Here is a 20,276-nt window from a genome sequence, read left to right on the forward strand (position 1 = left end):
ACCCAGCTCTAAGAGTCTGGGTGAGACGTACACTTCTTTATTTCACATTCCTGAACTTCTCTTAGTTTTGTTTCAAAGAGATGGATGCGTCTCTTATCTAAAACAAACAATGGAATCCATTATGTAGAGAGAAGAAATATAGGTACACACAAAATGGATTCTAGATTCTGCTCTCACTATTTCCTTCTCTTGCGGCAGTGGGTGGACGTTCCAGCCAAAGTGCATGCCTACAGACTTCCCCAGACACTTTCTCCTTCCCTAATAGAAGAAGCCTGTTTTCCTACACCACTTCACCGGATTCTCCAGATCAACCTGCACGTTCACACCGTTGGATGGACACGAACACACACAAGCCATAACAAGCAAGGAAACTACGTACCACATTCATGTGCTGGTCAGAGTTAGCATCCAAACAGATTGTCGTAGTAAATATAATTTATCCAGTCCACATTTTTTTTTCTCACTGTAACAATGGGGAATAGCGATTCACACCTCGTTGCTATCTGACCTCTGGCTTTGAACTCGTCTGGTACTCCTCTTTTAACTCCAATAGAGTCAATGTACATGTGAGGATTAAAAGAAGTTGTGATGCTGCTATCACACGTGTGCCTCTAATTTTTCATTGCATACTCATGGAGCTTGTCTGCATTTGGAGCAATAATCATTCTCTCTTGGATCATAGCTCTAGGTGAGCCCCTATTAAGGCAGAAAGGTTAAGGCACAGGGTGTGCCTCCACATCATTCAGTGGCTCTCCTGGGCTCAGCTGTCTTCTTGCAGTGTAAGCCGTGTATCCAATTGGGATTTCCCTTGAACTTTAAAGCTGTCTCAGTTGTCAGTAGAATTTGCAAGGGCCTTCCAAATCGAGGCTCAAGGGCTCTTCTGAAGTGTCTTTTGACCATCACCCAGTCACCAGGCTGTAGGGAATGGCTCCCTTCCACAGAACCTATTTTGTTGCATCTGAAGCAGATGTGGAAAATACAAACCTAGTCTAGGGGCTGGCCCAAATAACACCTCATATGTCTTTCAATTAGGAGTATACCTAATTGAGAAGAGTGCAAGGGGCAAGCATTCTGTCCATGGTCTGGCTGTCTCAGCCATGGCTTTATGGATTTTTCAACACCGCTACTTTGTGGATGGTATGTAGTATGAAAGGCCTGTTCCACTCCCAGGGCAGACATTAAAATTCCTGCACCACTCCTCCAGTGACGGTGCCATTTTCCATGGCCTTGGGCACCTTGTATCTGCAGACCACTTCTGAGATTAGTTTCTTCACTGTAGCCTTGGCAGTGGCTTTAAATATGGGGTACACTTCCTAAGAAGTTGTCGACACACATAAGTACACTCGTAGGTTTATACCTTGGGAAGTTGAATATAGTTAATCTGGAGGCACCAGAATGGGTACAGGGGCCGTGGTTTGTGTCTCGTCGGTGTCTTGGTGGTGCATTCTATGTTATTAAGCGCACAGGTCAGACAAGCTTGAACTTATTTGACTGAAGTGACACTGAACCCAGGAGCATACCAATGGTGGTGGATGAGGTCTACCATGGAAGTTTTAAATTGGTGGGTGCTGCCATGGGTGGCTTGAGCCATCTGGGGATACAAAACCTGTGGAAGACAAACTTTGTTTCTCACGTTCCACAGTCCTTTTGGTGACTGCACAGCTCCCTTCTCTTGCCATCTGACAGATTCTTCAGCACCAGACTGTTGTAGCTTCTGGAGACGGTCATATGTCACAGGTGGGTCTGTGGTGGAAGCCACCTGTGCGGCTGCCACACTGTTAGGGTTGTCAGTTGGTAAGCTGCAGATTTTGCAGCCTGGTCTACCAGGTGGTTGCCTTTTGCTGTTTTTAAGTCAGCTTTTGCATGGCCTTTGACTATCACTATGGCAACTTTCTTGGGTAAAAGTGGGACCTCCATCAGGCATTGGACGGATTCATAATTCTTGATAGGGTTTCCTGCCACTGTGAGGAAAGACTGAGCTCTCTATTAAGGTCCATAGTAATGCGAAATGCCACAAGTATAATGGCTATGTGTAGAAATGTTAGCAGTTTAGTCTTCAGGATGGCTGCGGGCTTCTTTTAGGGCACAGAGTTTAGCTTCTTGGCCATACATGTGGAGACAGTGGTTCTGCTTTTATGGTTTCAAGGAGGGAAACAGAATAACTGGTGTAGAAGTGACCATCCACTCCATACTGGGAGCCATCCACAAAAAGCTCATAATCAGGGTTATCTAATGGGACGTTGGTGACATGACTGAAATCCAGTTTCCTTTGACATTAGTTGTTCAGTCATGTTCCTGTTCTGGCTCAACTAGCAGGTCACCCCGAGTATCACCATCCTCCCAAACGTCTTGGGAGAATACTCTGCGGACTAAAGAGACAAAAGTTGAATGTCCCATTACATCTGGTGTAGCAGTAACACAGCATTTCAGAAAAGGAATATCACACCAACAGTAAATATGGTGGTGGGAGTGTGATGGCCTGGGACTGTTTTGCTGCTTCAGGACATGAGAGACTTGCTGTGCTAAATAGAACCATGAATTCTGCTGTCTACCAAAATATACTGAAGGAGAATGTCCAGCCATTTGTTCATAACCTCAAGCTGAAGCGCATTTGGGTTATGCAGCAGTACAAGGATCCAAAACATACCAGCAAGTCCACCTCTCAATGGCTTAAAGAAAACAAAAAAAAGACTTTAGAGTGGCCTAGTCAAAGTCCTGACATTAATCCGATTGAGATGCTGTCACCTGACCTTAAAAAAGCTGTTCATGCTCAGAAACCCTGCAATGTGGATGAATTACAACAATTTTGCCAAGATGAGGGAGCTAAAATTCGTCGAGTGTTGTAAAATGCTCACTGCCAGTTATTGCAAACCCTTGATAGCATTTGTTGCTGCTAATAGTGGCCCAACCAGTTATTAGGTTCAGGGGACAATCACTTTTCACACAGGGCCCTGTAGGTTTGGATTTCTTTTTCCCTTTATAGCAAAGACCTTCATTTATAAACTCCATTTTGTGTTTACTTGTGTTTATCTTTGTCTAATATTTAAATTTGTTTGGTGATGTGAAACTTTTAAGTGCGACAGACATGACAAACAGGAGGAGCTGTATGGCATTTATAGCTCGCAAACAAGAGGGAGCACCTCTTGCTATAGGATCTAGGTGGGTTGAGTAGTAGGCCACTGGTTGCTGTTGGCCGCCATGAGCTTGAGTGAGTACACCAGAAGCATGGCCTGACTGTTTATGACAGTACTTCGTGAAAGGTTTTGAGTAGTCTAGAGCCGCAGAAATACAGTGGCCCAAAAACATGACAGTTGCACAGCAAAACTGAGGCTTTTTGAGGCTTTGAAGCCACTGTCTGCAGAAGTGACAGTGTTTTTCATACAGCTGTTTTTACTGGGGAAGCAAAGGAGTAGGTCATTAACATATTGAAGAAGGACTACTTGATCAGATAGTCTGTGCCTGTCCTCTAGGACTGAAGACATGGCGGCTGTATATTGGCTGGATGAATATTGGGTACCTTGGGGGAGTACCACCCAGGCACACTGTTTGCTCTGGTGTGTTAAGGCAAACAATTACAAAGAATCAGGGTGAAGTGGTGCTGAGAAGAAATCATTGGCCAGATCAATGACCATAAAATGGGTGGCTGTGTGAGGAATCTGTGCTAATAGAGTATGTGGGTTAGGCACAATGGGCGTATTGAGTAGAGTGGCCTTATTAACAGCCCGCAAGTCATGGACCATGTCGTACTTGGTAGGCTGGCCTTTCTCAACCTTTTTCTTGACTGGGAACAGCATGTTGATGTAATTTTGACATTAACTGCATTTTCCAACAATTCCTACACTATCTAGGATATTGCAACTGTCTGTGCCATGCTTAATGGATACTGTGGCTTCCTCGGTGAAGGATCTCCAGGCTTTAGATCAACTCTAACTGGGGCACAGACAGGCATTCTACATCTCTTGGTTCATTGTACCAAAGGTATTCCGATATAGCAGATAGAAACTTGGTGGTACCCTCTTTCGGGTTATAATCGTAGGCAGCTAGTAGGCAAACCTCCCCAGGGGGAGCCACATACACAAGTCTCTGCCCAATTCTGATTTTTGCATACACAAAATGTCCACCCTTCTTAACCTTTGTAATGAATGGGCAGTTAGTTTCGGAGCAGTAGGGAGGTCAGTGCCATCATATGTTGCATACAAAAACTTTTCTCCATGTTTCTTCATTTAGTTTGCTTCTAATTACACATTTAGAGGTTTTCCGCCATATCTCAGTCTGGTCTACCAAGCATCTGTTAAAACACCCCTCTTCTCCTTCAATACATTCTACCTAAAATTCTCATTAAGTCTCCTACCCAGTGGGCACCCAAACATTGAGCAAAATCTATGCATTTTCTGGACATATTTCCTTCCTTCCTCTTTTTTTTTCACCACTTCAACAGCAGCCTTCACTTAATCAGTCTTTTCTTTAATGTACAAATTAATGATCTGTCTATTTGAACAGGGACACACGACTAGAGAATAGAGTTGAGCGGACTGGCAATAATCCGGGTCTGGCGGATCAGCGGCGGGTTGACGAAGAAAAAAAACGGATCGTGCACCCGGAATCCCGCGTCCGGGTCGGACTCGGATCTGCCGCTCAAACCGCGCGGATCCGGATTTTGACGATCCAGGTCCGCTCAACACTACTAGACTTGTCCCCATGTGTGTCCACATGCAAGGTGTTTTATCCTGGTAAGCTCCCTCACTTTAAGTGTAGTGCTGTGGTGATACTCATGCTTCACCGTCTTGCAGCATGCAGCCCTCTGACTTTGTTCAGTGTATGTAGTAAGGTGCTTTGCTGCAAACGGCTTTCTTACCTGTATATGGGATTTTCTCACTCAGCACTTTATCAGGGAGCAAGTATATACGTTGTCTTGACATGTGGCCCCACATGGGGTGTTTTTCACCTTTTTGTGTCATTTTTCTGGTCATGATATATCTCTCTGTACTTTTATATCCCATGTACTCTATGTTCAAATAAATTTCTATGTTTATTAGAGAGCTTTTATCTTTGTGATCATGGGATGTATGGATATATTTAGGTAAATTTAAAGACTTCTGTCTTTTCTTATATATTTACACTAATTGAAGTTGTTGCCTGTGTACTTTCTATGAAATCCATTTTTGCTGCTCAAACTTTTTCAACACTACTAGAGAAGTAAAGCAGCAGGGACTCCTACCTTTCACAATTGTCTGCTCTCTGTCTTTCCTTGCCTGACTATACTATCAGACACGAAACCATCAAACCCCACTTCTGGGGGTCGGAACCACATGGGTTTTCTTTGTACTATAGGAAGCTGCTGCTGGTAATCCTCAATAACAATATAATCCACTAATGTTACAATCTGGCCAGTGAATGACCAGTAAATGCCAAATCGACACTTTCTACCCAACAGAACACAAAAATGTAACACAACACAAAAAGTCTCCACGGGGTTGTCTATCAATAAAGGACCCACTTACTATGTTCACTCATTGTAGCTACATCCCACTTGTTCATAGTGAAATAGTTATAAAAACTGGATATTAGGTCTCGGAAGCTTATCTGTAATATATTGTAGGGAATCAGCTCTGATAGGCAATGGCGTGGATGCAGAAAAGAGGCAAACACAGGTTTCAGTACAAAATATCAGTGTTTTATTCACACTGTTAAACAGAAAACACAGCCTTACTTCAAACAGGTATTTATAGCAAAAGTCCAGCTTGTCAAATAGCATAGCAAAAGGTCCTGGAGGTGCCAGTCCATTCGGTATATCATTCCCACAGAACCTGACTCACCTTTGCAGCTCAACCACCCACCACCTTGAGATATTCTAGCTGCTTATTTATGCTGTGTTAATCCTACAGCTGTGCATTTCGTGCGTTGCCACCAAAACCTGTAATAGCGGAGAAGGTCCAGGCCAGGGATTGACCGCCTGCTATTGTGCTAAGAGATTTCTTTTATTAAATGAAACTGAATACATTTTTAAATTAAACTTGAAACACTAAATTGCTTTCCTTTTATAATGTTACTTTACCTTACTAAAAATTTTATACGTTTTCTTGTAAAATGTTTCAAAAACAGGTAACCCTCCCCATAATTAAAATGCTACATACATTTCTGAGTTTACGTAAGTTTAAGTAAAGTTTAACTTTGAAATACATTTAGAACATTCAAATGGCTTCTCCTCAGTGTGAGTTCTTTGATGTTTAACAAGAGATTTTTTCTGGAAAAAACATATCCCACATTCTGAGCAAAAAAATGGCTTCTCCCCTGTGTGACCTCTCTGATGTGTAACAAGACTTGATTTATGCCTAAAACATTTCCCGCACTCTGAACATGAAAATGGCTTCTGCTCTGTGTGAATTCTCTGATGTGTAACGAGATTTGATTTATGCCTAAAACTTTTCCCACATTCTGAACATGAAAATGGATTCTCTCCTGTGTGAATTCTCTGATGTGTAACAAGAGCTGATTTATCTCCAAAACATTTTCCACATTCTAGACATGAAAATGGCTTCTCACCTGTGTGAGTTCTCTGATGTCTAATAACATCTGATTTCTGGTTAAAACGTTTCCCACATTCTGAACATGAAAATGGCAAATCCCCTGTATGAATTCTCCGATGTCGATCAAGATCTGATTTCTGGTTAAAACATTTCACACATTCTGAACATGGATATGGCTTCTGTTTTGTGTGAATTCTTTCATGTATAACAAGATTTGATTTATCCTTGAAAAATCTTGCACACTCTAAACAGGAAAAAGGCATTTCCTCTGTATGAGTCCTTTGCTGGCTATCAACCATTGATTTGAGGGCAAAACTGTGTACACATTCTGAACATGAAAATGGTTTGTTTCCTGTATGAACTTTTTCACACTTCCCACGTTGTAAACATTTATATGGCTTCTGTACTGTATGAATTCTCTGATGTCTAACAAGAGATGATTTTATAGTAAAAGATTTACCACAATGTGCACATGAATATGGCTTCTTTAATGTGGTAGCACTTTGATTTTTAACACCCCCTCTCTCACTTTTATTTTTCTTTACAGTCTTGGATGAATCAAAAGACACAAGCTGTTTAAAAGGCTCAGAAGCTAAATCTTTACTGTCAAAGGTTGAGGGTATATCTGAGTTAATGGCATGTTCTTCATATCTATTTTGAGTGCCATCAATATCATCTGATTTAAAAACTGAAGATCTCAGATGTTCCTCTGCTCTCCAGGTACAGTCATCTGACAAAAATAAAGTGTATTGTTATTTCACAACATAACCTTACAAATTATATATTTATATAAAAAAATATTTATATAAAAAATAGATACAAAATGCAAGTCATTTAGCAAAATTTAAAGAGTCTATTTTAGGGCAAATAGCAGTGTTCCAATTCTGTATGGAGTTGGCATCATCATTGACAATTCCATTCTGGTTCTCCTCTCCAGTCTTTGTGAAGTATACAAAGATTGGTGGGGATCATTTGGCAATCCAAACTTAAAGGGGTTGTCTCACGAAAGACAATGCATGGAATAACTGATGGATGCAAGTCCCACTTCTGTGAGCCACATTGATCTCAAGAACGTTGATCACCCAACATTCTGTTGAAGGGGCACATTAAAGCCATGGTAATTGGAAGCAGTTTTACAAAATGGCAGAGAGGTGCAGACTTCCTGTCAAGCCAATTGAGTAATGATGTAGGGAAAGTTTTCCTGGCACTTCCTCTAATACCTGTGGTTGGATGTCTAGACACTAGATTTACCCATCCACTGTGACGGCCCCTCCCACCACAGCTGCTGTTTACCCTATGGCGACCATGACATAAGAGTTGCATCGTAATGGATTGAGTCCAGGGATATGACATATTAGTTTTCTTTGATTTCCTGACCATCACAGTCCAGAGACCTTAATTTTAAATATGGTACTATCACATGTGTGTCACGGGTAACAGACAGTGGTGTGGTGTCCGGCTATAGAAGGTCACAGCGTTTGGCTCCACAAACTGCTCCCTGACCTGTCATTCCCGCTTGGTTTTCTTCCTTTTCTCTTTAGGACCCTGGGGCAATGTTCAGCCTGTCAGCTGCTGTTCATCAGTACTTTCCGTGTCTCATTATATATATATATATATATATATATATATATATATATATATATATATACACACACATACATATACATATACACACACACCGTATTTTTCGTTTTATAAGACGCACCAGATTATAAGACGCACCCCAAATTCAGAGGAAAAAATAGGTGAAAAAAAATGGGGTGTTTTATAATCTAGTGGTGACTTACCGCTGTACTGGGGCTGCAGGCTCTGCTCCGCGCTGGCTCTGCTCTGTTCTGTCCTTGCTCTGCTCCATGCTGGTTCTGATGTTCTCCATGCTGGCTCTGCCTTGCCCCGTGCTCGTTCTGCTTTCTACAGGCTCTGCCCCTTGATGGTTCTGTCCTGTGAAGGGGGCGGCGAGGCAAGGGTTATTCTGAAGATGTGCTTCAACCAATGGCGCCCGGAGGCAGCGCGTGCGCAGAAGGAGTTCTTGAGCCTTTTGAGCCAAGAGTTCCATCTGTGCATGCGCGGATTCTGGGCGCTATTATTTGAAGTCTTTAGCACTGACATCGTCAGAATGGCTTGTACCTCGCCGGCCGCCGCCGCACACATCAGCTCCGCCGGCCGTTGCCGCACACAGCAGCTCCGCCAACCACCGCCGCACACAGCAGCTCCGCTAGCCACCGCCGCACACAACAGCTCTGCTGACCGCCGCCGCACACAGCAGCTCCGCTGGCCGCCGCCGCACACAGCAGCTCCGCCGGCCGCTGCCAACCACATCAGCTCCGCCGGCCACCCCCGCACACAGAAGCTGCGCCGGCCCCTGCACAGAGCCCCTGGCTACTGTGACCCCTCTCAATCACCACCTGGTAAGCTACATTCGGATTTTAAAACGCACCCCTCATTTTCCTCCCAAATTTTTGGGAGGAAAAGTGCGTCTTATAATGTGAAAAATATGGTATACCGTATTTTTCGGACTATAAGACGCACCGGACCATAAGACGCACCCTGGTTTTAGAGGAGGAAAATAGGAAAATAAAATTTTAAGCAAAAAATGTGGTCATGACACACTGTTATGGTGCAAGGATCTGCTGCTGACACTGTTATGGGGGTAATATCCCCAAATTCTCTACTAAGGTACCCAGCCTGGTAATGATCTTCCTGCCTTGTATATACAGTATATGTCCCTCATCCTGGTATAGCCCCCATCCTACTATATATAGTCATCCTACCATATGGCCGCATCCTGCTATATACCCCATCCTGGCATATGGCCCCATCCTGCTATATAACCCATTCTGGCATATGGCCGCATCCTGCTATATACCCCCATCCTGGCATATGGCCGCATCCTGCTATATACCCCCATCCTGGCATATGGCCCCATCCTGCTATATGCCCCCATCCTGCTCATATACCCCCATCCTGCTCATATACCCCCATCCTGCTATATACCCCCATCCTGCTATATACCCCCATCCTGCTATATACCCCCATCCTGCTATATTACCCCCATTCTGCTATATGTGCTGCATCCTGTGGCACATAAAAAAAAATAAACGTTCATACTCACCTTACCTCACTCCCTGCAGCATCGCTCCTCCTCCGTCTGTGTCAGCAGCAGCGCTGGAGTGTGGAGCCGGCCACGATCCCTGCAGCATCGCTCGTCCTCCTGTCTGTGCCGGCGGCGGCTGTGTGTGGACACGTGTGCACAGCGATGACGTGATCGCTGTGCGCACCGCTAGTCTCCACACAGCCGCTGCCGACACAGACAGGAGGACATCACGGTGCTGCAGGGATCGTGGCCGGTGAGTACACTGATTCACTGCACCCCAAGCTGATGATGATGCGCGGGGGGCAGTGAATACAGCCGCACATGATCACTCCAGGTTGTAGTTGCCAAGGGTGATCATGAGGGCAGGCTGTTTACTATCCGCGCATCCCCCGCCCATCATCCCGCCCACCTGCCAGCGCCATCTTCAGCGCTGAGAGATGATGGGCAGGATAATGGGCGTGCATATTAAATGAGCGGGTCCACGTGGTCACGGCAGGCTGCTACAGCCTGCTCGTGCCCCCGATGACCGCACCACCGCAGCACCCTCATTCCCCGCAGCCTACATTCAGACTATAAGACGTACCCCCCACTTTCCCCCAACATTTGGGGGAAAAAAAGTGCGTCTTATAGTCCGAAAAATACGGTATATATATAATATATATATACAGATATATACACACCTTTTACTTAAATTACCTTTACCTTATACTCGGTGCTGGTGATATTTTATAAATCTTTTATCAAGTCTTCAATACAAACAGGTGGCCTACATAAATCTGGAGAATCTTGGTGGTTGTTGCTTTTCTCCCAGAGACAACTAGAGATACGTTGTTTGTGGTTTTCACTTGTTTGTTATCCCTGTGTGTCATTTAGTGCCTAGTCGGACTGACAAAGAGGTCATCCCATCCGTCCAGATCAGGGTCAGGCGCAAAGGTGCGGACCCTATCTAGGAATGTGAGGGAACCCAGGGACTAGCAGTAGGCTTGGTCAGGAGTCACCATCTCCCACTTCCCTAGACTTGGGTTCCCTTCTCTTCTCTCTTGCTGTTCACTTGGTACTTCCCCGTGCCTAGCATAACAGTTACTTGAAGTATTTTACAATAAGGGGGACATTCACTGGGTATTACCATATTTTGTGTTCTGTTAGCCCACGGTAACTTAATAAGAGTCAAATAGGAACTAATATTTCTTAAGTTCTGAAATTGGAATAGCAGTTGATAAAGAGATATAGTAAAGCGTGATTTACACGTTACAATTAATCGTGCGATCACACCCGCCCCCATCGTTTGTGCGGCACGGGCAATTTCTTGCCCGTGTCGCACAATGTTGTAACCCCCCGTCACACGTACTTACCTTCCAAACGACCTCACTGTGGGCAGCAAACATCCACTTCCTGAAGGGGGAAGGACGTTTGGCGTCACAGCGACGTCACACAGCGGCCGGCCAATAGAAGCGGAGGGGCGGAGATGAGTGGGACGTAAACATCCCGCCCTCCTCCTTCCTTCAGCATTTCCGGCGGCCGCAGGTAAGCTGCAGTTTATCGTTCCCGGGGTGTCACACGGAGCGATGTGTGCTGCCTCATGGAACAATGAACAACCGGACGTTCGATCTTTAGAAAATGAGCGACGTGTCAACGATGAATGAGAAGCAGGGCTGTGGAGTCGGAGCTCATTTTGGTGGAGTCGGAGTCAGTATCAAATGCACCAACTCAGACTCCTAAAATATATAATAATACATTGGGGACAGTAGTGTAATGCAGAATGTTCTGAATATTTTTTCATAGGAATTTGGGAAAGTTATGAAATGTCCTATAAATGGCTGTTCTATTCCTGATCTAAGGCTACATTCACACACAGCGTTTTTGCTGCGTTTTTTGAGGATACTTTTGTCAGCTGCAAAAGCAGATCAGCTTATTAAAAAAACGCATCACCTGAAAGGTTTTTGAGCTCATAAATAATGCTTTCAATAGCAAAAGCAGATTAGAAAAAGGCCACAAACTGACTGCTCATTCTTTGTGAGGATCCTCACAAAACGATGTGTCTGAATGTCCTATCTTGAAACCTTTGCTTGGTGCCCGGAGTCACTGCATTTCACTGAATTATTTTGCCAATGTTTGATATGTTTGTAACAAGAAAGAAATTGTTAGCAAGACACATGCAGTAAAAGATACTAAAGCTCATCACACCGGCCAGTTTCTCCAGGCCTTAGTGGAAAAAGATCTGCAAGATTACAAACTCTAGAAAGAGCAGGTTCTTGCTGTTGTAACGGACAATGCTTCAAACATGAAAGTACAATTACACTGATGAATGAGAGTAATTAACAACAACTAGAAGAAAATTTAGGATTTAGTATGTTAGAGATGGAAGGCCACAGTGCTGTTCATGTAACTGAGGAACAAACAGATATTACAACAGAAAAACAGCAAAATGATGCTTTAGGATTAGATGATCTTGTTGAAGCTGCTTCAAAACACTTTCATATTCATCACATGCGCTGTGTTGTGCACAAGCTGCAGCTGGCAATAAGAGAGAGTCTGCAAGAGGGACCCCGATTTCACACATATGGCTTTTTGCCGGTTTGGCGGATGCGGCGCACTCCAGTACAGTATATACAGTACAGTTGCAGCGCGACAAACGCCGGTCACATAGTATCATAGTTTTTAAGGTTGAAGGGAGACTCTAAGGCGGGCTTTGCACACTACGACATCGCAGGCCGATGCTGCGATGCCGAGTGCGATAGTGCCCGCCCCCGTCGCAGCAGCGATATGTGGTGATAGCTGGCGTAGCGAAAGTTATCGCTACGCCAGCTTCACACACACACTCACCTGCCGTGCGACGTCCCTGTGGCCGGCGACCCGCCTCCTTGTTAAGGGGGCGGGTCGTGCGGCGTCACTGCGACGTCACACGGCAGGCGGCCAATCAGAGCGGAGGGGCGGAGATGAGCAGGATGTAAACATCCTGCCCACCTCCTTCCTTCCGCATATCCTACGGAAGCCGCAGTGAGGCCGGTAGGAGACGTTCCTCGCTCCTGCGACTTCACACACAGCGATGTGTGCTGCCGCAGGAGCGAGGAACAACATCGGACCATTGCGTCAGCGTAATTATGGATTACGCCGACGCTGTACCGATGATACGATTACGACGCTTTTGCGCTCGTTAATCGTATCATCCAGCCTTTACACACTGCGATGTCGCATGCGATGCCGGAAGTGCGTCATTTTCAATTTGACCCCACCGACATCGCACCTGCGATGTCGCAGTGTGCAAAGTGCCCCTAAGTCCATCTAGTTCAACCCGTAGCCTAACATGTTGATCCAGAGGAAGGCAAAAAAAAAAAAAAAAAACCCAGTGTGACAAACAAGTTCCAATGGGGAAAAAATTTCCTTCCTGACTCCACATCCGGCAATCAGACTAGTTCCCTGGATCAACACCCTGTCATAAAATCTAATATACATAACTGGTAATATTACATTTTTCAAGAAAGGCGTCCAGGCTCTGCTTAAATGTTAGTAGTGAATCACTCATTACAACATCATGCGGCAGAGAGTTCCATAGTCTCACTGCTCGTACAGTAAAGAATCCTCGTCTGTGATTATGATTAAACCTTCTTTCCTCAAGACGTAGCGGATGCCCCCGTGTTCCAGTCGCAGGCCTAGGTGTAAAAAGATCTTTGGAAAGGTCTCTGTACTGTCCCCTCATATATTTATACATTGTGATTAGATCCCCCCTAAGCCTTCGTTTTTCCAGACTAAATAACCCCAAGTTTAATAACCTGTCTTGGTATTGCAGCCCACACATTCCTCTAATAATCTTGGTCGCTCTTCTCTGCACCCTCTCCAGTTCAGCTATGTCCTTCTTATATATCGGTGACCAGAATTGTACACAGTATTCTAAGTGCGGTCGCACTAGTGACTTGTACAGAGGTAGAACTATATTTTTTTCATGAACACTTATACCTCTTTTAATACATCCCATTATTTTATTAGCCCTGGCAGCAGTTGCCTGACACTGTCCACTAAAGTGAAGTTTACCATCCACCCATACACCCAAGTCTTTTTCTGTGTCTGTTTTACCCAGTGTTCTACAATTAAGTACATAATCATAAATGTTATTTCCTCTACCCAAGTGCATGACCTTACATTGATCTACATTAAACTTCAATTGCCACTTCTCAGCCCAATCCTCCAATTTACATAAATCTCCCTGTAATATAAAATTATCCTCCTCTGTATTGATTACCCTGCAGAGTTTAGTATCATCTGCAAATATTGAAATTCTACTCCGCATGCCCCCAACAAGGTCATTAATAAATATGTTGAAAAGAAGCGGGCCCAATACTGACCCCTGTGGTACCCAACTATGAACTGAGACCCAGTCCGAGTACGTACCATTAATAACCACCCTTTGTTTCCTATCACTGAGCCAGTTTTTAACCCAGTTACACATATTTTCCCCTATCCCCATTATTCTCATTTTATGTACCAACCTTTTGTGTGGCACTGTATCAAAAGCTTTTGAAAAGTCCATATACACAACATCCACTGCATTTCCCTGGTCCAGGCTTGAACTTACCTCTTCATAGAAGCTGATCAAATTAGTTTGACAGGATCGATCCCTCATAAACCCATGTTGATACTCTGTCATAAGGTTATTTTTCTTGAGATACTCCAGTATAGCATCTCTCAAGAACCCCTCAAGGATTTTACCAACCGTAGAGGTTAAACTTACCGGCCTATAATTTCCCGGCTCAGTTTTTGTCCCCTTTTTGAATATTGGCACCACATTTGCTATGCGCCAGTCCTGCGGTACTGACCCTGTTATTAAGGAATCTGTGAAGATTAAAAATAATGGTCTATCTATCACAGAACTCAATTCCTGTAGTACTCTGGGGTGTATGCCATCCGGGCCCGGAGATTTGTCAACCTTAGTGATTTCGAGGCGGCGGCGTACTTCCTGCTGGGTTAAGCAGGTAATATTCAAGGGTGAATTTATGGTATCACTGGTCATGTCATCTGCCATGGCATTTTCTTGTATAAAAACCGTAGAAAAAAAGTCATTCAGCAGGTTGGCTTTACCCTCATCCCCTTCCACCATTTCACCAAGACTATTTTTAAGGGGGCCAACACTATCGCTTTTCAGTTTTTTACTGTTTATGTAGTTAAAGAATATTTTAGGATTATTTTTACTTTCTCTCGCAATGAGTCTCTCTGTCTCAAACTTAGCTAACTTAATTTGCTTTTTACATATTTTATTTAATTTTCTATAATTATATAATGCCTCATCACTACCTACCCTCTTTAATTCTTTTAAGGCTTTCTGTTTTTCTTTTATTGCTTCCCTTACAGCTCTATTTAGCCATAGGGGTTTCTTCCTATTTCTAGCATGTTTGTTCCCATAGGGTATATTTTCTGCACAAGCCCTAATCAGGATGCTCATAAAAGTCTCCCATTTGCTTTGTGTACTTTTATTACTTAGTACATCATCCCAGTTTATTGCATGCTGTCATGTGACCGGAGCATGTGACCCAGAAGTTGCGGCACTGCCACTGTACTGTATCGTACTGTACTGGCGTGCGCCGCATCCGCCAAACCAGCGAAAAGCCGGATGTGTGAAACTGGACGGACATGCTGGAAATCTAATTGGAAAAGTGAGGAAGTTGGTTATTGCTGCTAGAACCCCTAAAATTGATTCCATCTTGAAGAGACGTGCTGGGAAAGGGGCAATTGTTGATCAAGCCACTCGGTGAGGCAGCACTTATTTAATGACTAAGCAATTGCTTGAACTAAAATCGTTTCTTATAGATATGGTGAACCCGCAAGTAACCTTAAATGAAGGTCAATGGACACAGGTGGCTGAATTGAAAGAATTGCTTAATTACCCATTTACCGTGACTAAAAAATTACAAGCTGAGGATTTAACTCCTGGCATTTTTATAAGGGAGTGGAAGAACTTGCTATTTTGCCTGTCCCAAAGAGGAGGTTTAATCGCAGATGGCATTTCTGCTTCAATGAAATGGAGAGAGACACAGCTGTTGGAAAATAAAATTCTTCTGGCAGCTGTTTATGTGGACCCAAGTCATCGTATACTGCTTGATGATCAACAGCTTACTAAAGGAAAAGAACCTTTGAGTGAGGTAGCAGTTAGGATGAGTAGCTACAGGACTGCCAGGCGCAAGAGGACTTGGGGCCTGACAGTGCTACTGCTGCCATATCTTCACCCTCATCAGATGAGGAGTTTAACTTTGACAAGTATTTGAATGACATGGAGCAAGCAAAGCGTTGCCGCAAGGAAAAAGATTTCACTCCGTCTCCTATAGCAGCAGATTGACCAGATTTCAGTAACATTTTTCACTTGCTCTCAAAGATATAGAAAAATTCAACCGTTCATCAAAACTGACTGTGCATGAGGCAATTCCTTTATACCCGGAAATTGTTAGAGATGTTGCCCATGTGGTTACGGCTTTGCTCCAACCCAAGTTACTGTAGAGAGGTTGTTCTCTAGCCTTAGGGCGGCTTTGCACACTACGACATCGCAGGTGCGATGTCGGTGGGGTCAAATCGAAAGTGACGCACATCCGGCGTCACTTGCGATGTCGTAGTGTGTAAATCCTAGATGATATGATGAACGAGCGCAAAAGCGTCGTTATTGTATCATCGCTGCAGCCTCCGACATTTCCATAATGCCGGTGCAGCGACAGGTGCGATGTTGTTCCTCGCTCCTGCGGCAGCACACATCGCTGTGTATGAAGCCGCAGGAGCGAGGAACATCAGCTTACCTGCCGCCGGCTGCAATGAGAAGGACGGAGGTGGGCGGGATGTTTACATCCTGCTCATCTCCGCCCCTCCACTTCAATTGGCCGCCTGCCATGTGACGTCGCGGTGACGCCGCACGACCTGCCCCCTTAGGAAGGAGGCGGGTCGCCGGCCAGAGGGACGTCGCACGGCAGGTATGTGCGTGTGAAACTGCCGTAGCGATAATAATCGCTACGGCAGCTTTCACTAGATATTGCACGTGCGACGGGGGCGGGACTATCGCTGCAGCATCGGTAACACATTGTTACCGATGTCGCAGCGTGCAAAGCCCGCCTTAAAATTATTAGGTCAGATTTGAGGTCATCTGCGAAGGAGGATCTGATGGAGGCAATTCTATTTCTTACAACAAATTCATGGACTGCACAAATGTTATTTAGTATGTTTTTGTTGAAAACTGTTTTTTGCCACTTTCATAGTGTATTACATAGTTTATTATATAGTGTTATATATGACACTATGTAACACTATGTAATGCACTATGTAAGTGGCAAAAAACAGTTTTCAACAAAAATATACTAAATAATAACATTTAGAATAATGCTTATACTTAAGTGAAAAATGTATTGTAGTACAATGTGAACATCAGACATTTAATCATTTTTATGATACAATAATCAAGATATTTTGATATATTATACATGCACACACAAGATATATATATATGTAATCTTCTACTGTATATTACATAGTGTATTACATATTTACAATTTATTAGTTTTTTGTGTTCTAAAGTTGTATTCCAATATATTTTATGTTCTATCCAAATATCTTGATTATTGTATCATAAAAATTATTAAATGTCTGATGTTCACATACACATGTTCATGTACTACAATAAATTTTTCACTTAACTATAAGCAATATATGTCGGAGTCGGAGTTGTGGAGTCGGAGTCGGTGCAAGGGAAATTGAGGAGTCGGAGTCGAAGGTTTGGCTTACCGACTCCACAGCCCTGGCGAGAAGGTGAGTATTTTTGCTCGTTCACCGTCGCGCGCTACGATATCACTAACAATGCCGGATGTGCGTCACTTACGACGTGACCCCGCCGACATCCCGTTAGATATATCGTAGCGTGTAAAGCCTGCTTAAGCCTCATTCATATAGGAATATATCATGTCTATATTCCATATCGTAAATACATAAATTATTACAATTTCATCAAAGCAAAACATACAGTCCCCCGAGCTGTAATGACTGATAGTCGGCTCTCCTGTTCTATATGTCTCACACTGATAACATCCTCTTTCATTTACAGTAAATTCTGGAGGCAGATTCTCAGTGAGATCTATGTCCATCCTATAGATCTGAACAGCTCATTTACATCTAAGAAAAGGATAGATTTCTCTGGAATAAGGGCGGCTTTGCACACTACGACATCGCAGGTGCGATGTCGGTGGGGTCAAATCAAAAGTGACGCACATCCGGCGTCACTTGCGATGTCGTAGTGTGTAAATCCTAGATGATACGATGAACGAGCGCAAAAGCGTCGTTATCGTATCATCGCTGCAGCCTCCGACATTTCCATAATGCCGATGCAGCGACAGGTGCGATGTTGTTCCTCGCTCCTGCGGCAGCACACATCGCTGTGTATGAAGCCGCAGGAGCGAGGAACATCAGCTTACCTGCTGCCGGCTGCAATGAGAAGGACGGAGGTGGGCGGGATGTTTACATCCTGCTCATCTCCGCCCCTCCACTTCAACTGGCCGCCTGCCGTGTGACGTCGCTGTGACGTCGCACGACCCGCCCCCTTAGGAAGGAGGCGGGTCGCCGGCCAGAGGGACGTCGCACGGCAGGTATGTGCGTGTGAAACTGCCGTAGCGATAATAATCGCTACGGCAGCTTTCACTAGATATTGCACGTGCGACGGGGGCGGGACTAACGCTGCAGCATCGGTAACACATTGTTACCGATGTCGCAGCGTGCAAAGCCCGCCTAAGACATGATATTGATGATATCAAGCTATATCTCATGATGACTACAGGATAGTGGGGAATCCAGGCTCCAAAGCTGACCCTCAAGCTGGGGGCCCTATGCTATCCCTAACCTCTGGAATACTCTTAATAGTAAAGAGGCCAGAGTCTCCTTCCTGGCCTTGCTCCTGACCAGTTCTGATCTTATTCCCTCTACCCCTCCCCAGGCAGGGACGAGACAGGAGTTTGTTGAAAACCACAGAAATAGACAGACAGGGGAAACCAAAACTCTGTTACTCACCACACACAGAGGTATAAGACAATAAAAGATTAGGAGGAAAACAAAAGGAGGAAGGAAGCAACAAGACAATATGGTGTAAAATCCACAACCACTCCAAGCAAAAACAACACTTTAACCAAGTTTGGGACACCAAAGCTCACAGACCAACACAGGATAACCTATAGCTTGCAAAGGTAAAAAAAATTCAGAAAGCATAAATAGGAGAGGAGCAGATGTGATTGGCTTATTCACTAAACATGATCATAGGAGCCTGACGAACTGACTAGCAGAGATTAACTCTTGCTAGCCTGCCTATGAATCAGCACAAAGCAGGTTGACACACCAGTCTGCCTGTGTTGATCCCAGACATCAGAGAAACTATCGGGTGGAGTGTCAGAATCTGCAGTGTGAACAGAACCCGATGCCATCATGACAGTCGTCAAAGTTTGGGCAAAACGCTGTGTGACATTATCATTTCATTCAACTTTCTATGACTTGTATTGTACCCCTATATAGACAGCTTAGTAGGGTTTATCCTACAGACAGATTCCCTCTAAGAAGATCAGCACAATATTGTATCAGCCAGTGAAGAAGAAACGTCTGTGACTTCTCTGCATTTAGAGGTCACTACTCACCTGGGCTGTTATATGTAGGAATCTCCTCTTTACTCCACTCATCACCCCTCACATATGTCTCTGTAGTATAAATATGGCTCAGATCTTCACCCTGAAACAAATATTCTCAAAGTCACAGACAGATGGAGAAGTCCCATCTATGATCAGCTCTAATCCTGCCATCTCCACCGTTCTCAATACACAAGTATAAGGCTGGTTTCACATTTGCGTCATTTTGACGCTAACGGAATCCAGCACACATGCAGTACAGTTCATTTATTTACAGTGGAAGCGCCATACCATGCGGTTGTGTGCTTCATACACAACCGCATTTGTCCACATGGTGTCGCGCTTCCACTGTAAATAAATTAACTGTACCACATGTGTGCTGGATTCCGTTTCCGTCTAAACGGCGCAAATGTGAAACCGGCCTTAAACAAAAAATACTGGTTGATAAAACAAGACTGAGCACAAGACCTTCACAGCCGTCTACACATCATAGGGAGATTTCATGACACCTTCTCTCCATCTACCTGATGATCCTGAGGAACATCGGGGTCTTCTTGTTTACAGTCCTGTGGGAGAAGAGGACGGGGACATCTCTCTGGTGTTGTCCTCTTACTGGATAGACCTGGAGGAGACACATACAGGGACTGAATTAATTCCTTACATACAGATAATTATAGGCCGTGTGTATTTAGTCCTGTCTATTACCTGGTGATGTGAGGGGCCGGGGAACCTCCATCATGACGTCCTTGTACAGATCTTTGTGTCCTTCTAAATACTCCCACTCCTCCATGGAGAAATAGACGGTGACGTCCTGACACCTTATAGGAACCTGACACATACAATGATACCGTCACCCCCGATCCCTTCATAGCGTTACTGTATAATGTCCCAGCATTCCCAGCAGTGTCACCTCTGCAGTCAGCAGCTCAATCATCTTGTAGGTGAGTTCTAGGATCTTCTGGTCATTGATGTCCTCATGTATCGGGGGGTGAGGTGGAGGCCCAGTGATTGGGCTCAGGGGTCTTCCCCATC

At 44.3% G+C, this 20,276-nt stretch overlaps 1 protein-coding gene across 1 annotated transcript; it reads right to left on the bottom strand.

Moving 5' to 3' along the window:
- Positions 1-5,705: 5,705 nt before the first annotated feature.
- LOC142312377 (uncharacterized) lies at positions 5,706-20,129 on the bottom strand. Its single transcript, XM_075351317.1, has 4 exons — positions 19,950-20,129; positions 19,769-19,866; positions 19,257-19,347; positions 5,706-7,257 (listed from the first exon to the last, which is right to left on the bottom strand). Exons 1-4 carry the CDS (start codon positions 20,080-20,082, stop codon positions 6,155-6,157), a joined length of 1,425 nt encoding a protein of 474 aa, XP_075207432.1. The 5' UTR covers positions 20,083-20,129; the 3' UTR covers positions 5,706-6,154.
- Positions 20,130-20,276: the final 147 nt, after the last annotated feature.

This window comes from Anomaloglossus baeobatrachus, chromosome 5 (assembly GCF_048569485.1).
Source record: "Anomaloglossus baeobatrachus isolate aAnoBae1 chromosome 5, aAnoBae1.hap1, whole genome shotgun sequence".
NCBI lineage: Eukaryota > Metazoa > Chordata > Amphibia > Anura > Aromobatidae > Anomaloglossus > Anomaloglossus baeobatrachus.

Excerpts from the sequence above, each read along its gene's own strand:
- LOC142312377 (XM_075351317.1), bottom strand. The coding sequence starts at position 20,082 with ATGTGTCAGGTTCCTATAAGGTGTCAGGACGTCACCGTCTATTTCTCC. Across the intron at positions 19,867-19,949 it reads CCGGCCCCTCACATCACCAG|GTCTATCCAGTAAGAGGACA; the intron begins GTAATAGACAGG and ends TGTCTCCTCCAG. Across the intron at positions 19,348-19,768 it reads ATGTTCCTCAGGATCATCAG|GGTGAAGATCTGAGCCATAT; the intron begins GTAGATGGAGAG and ends TATTTGTTTCAG.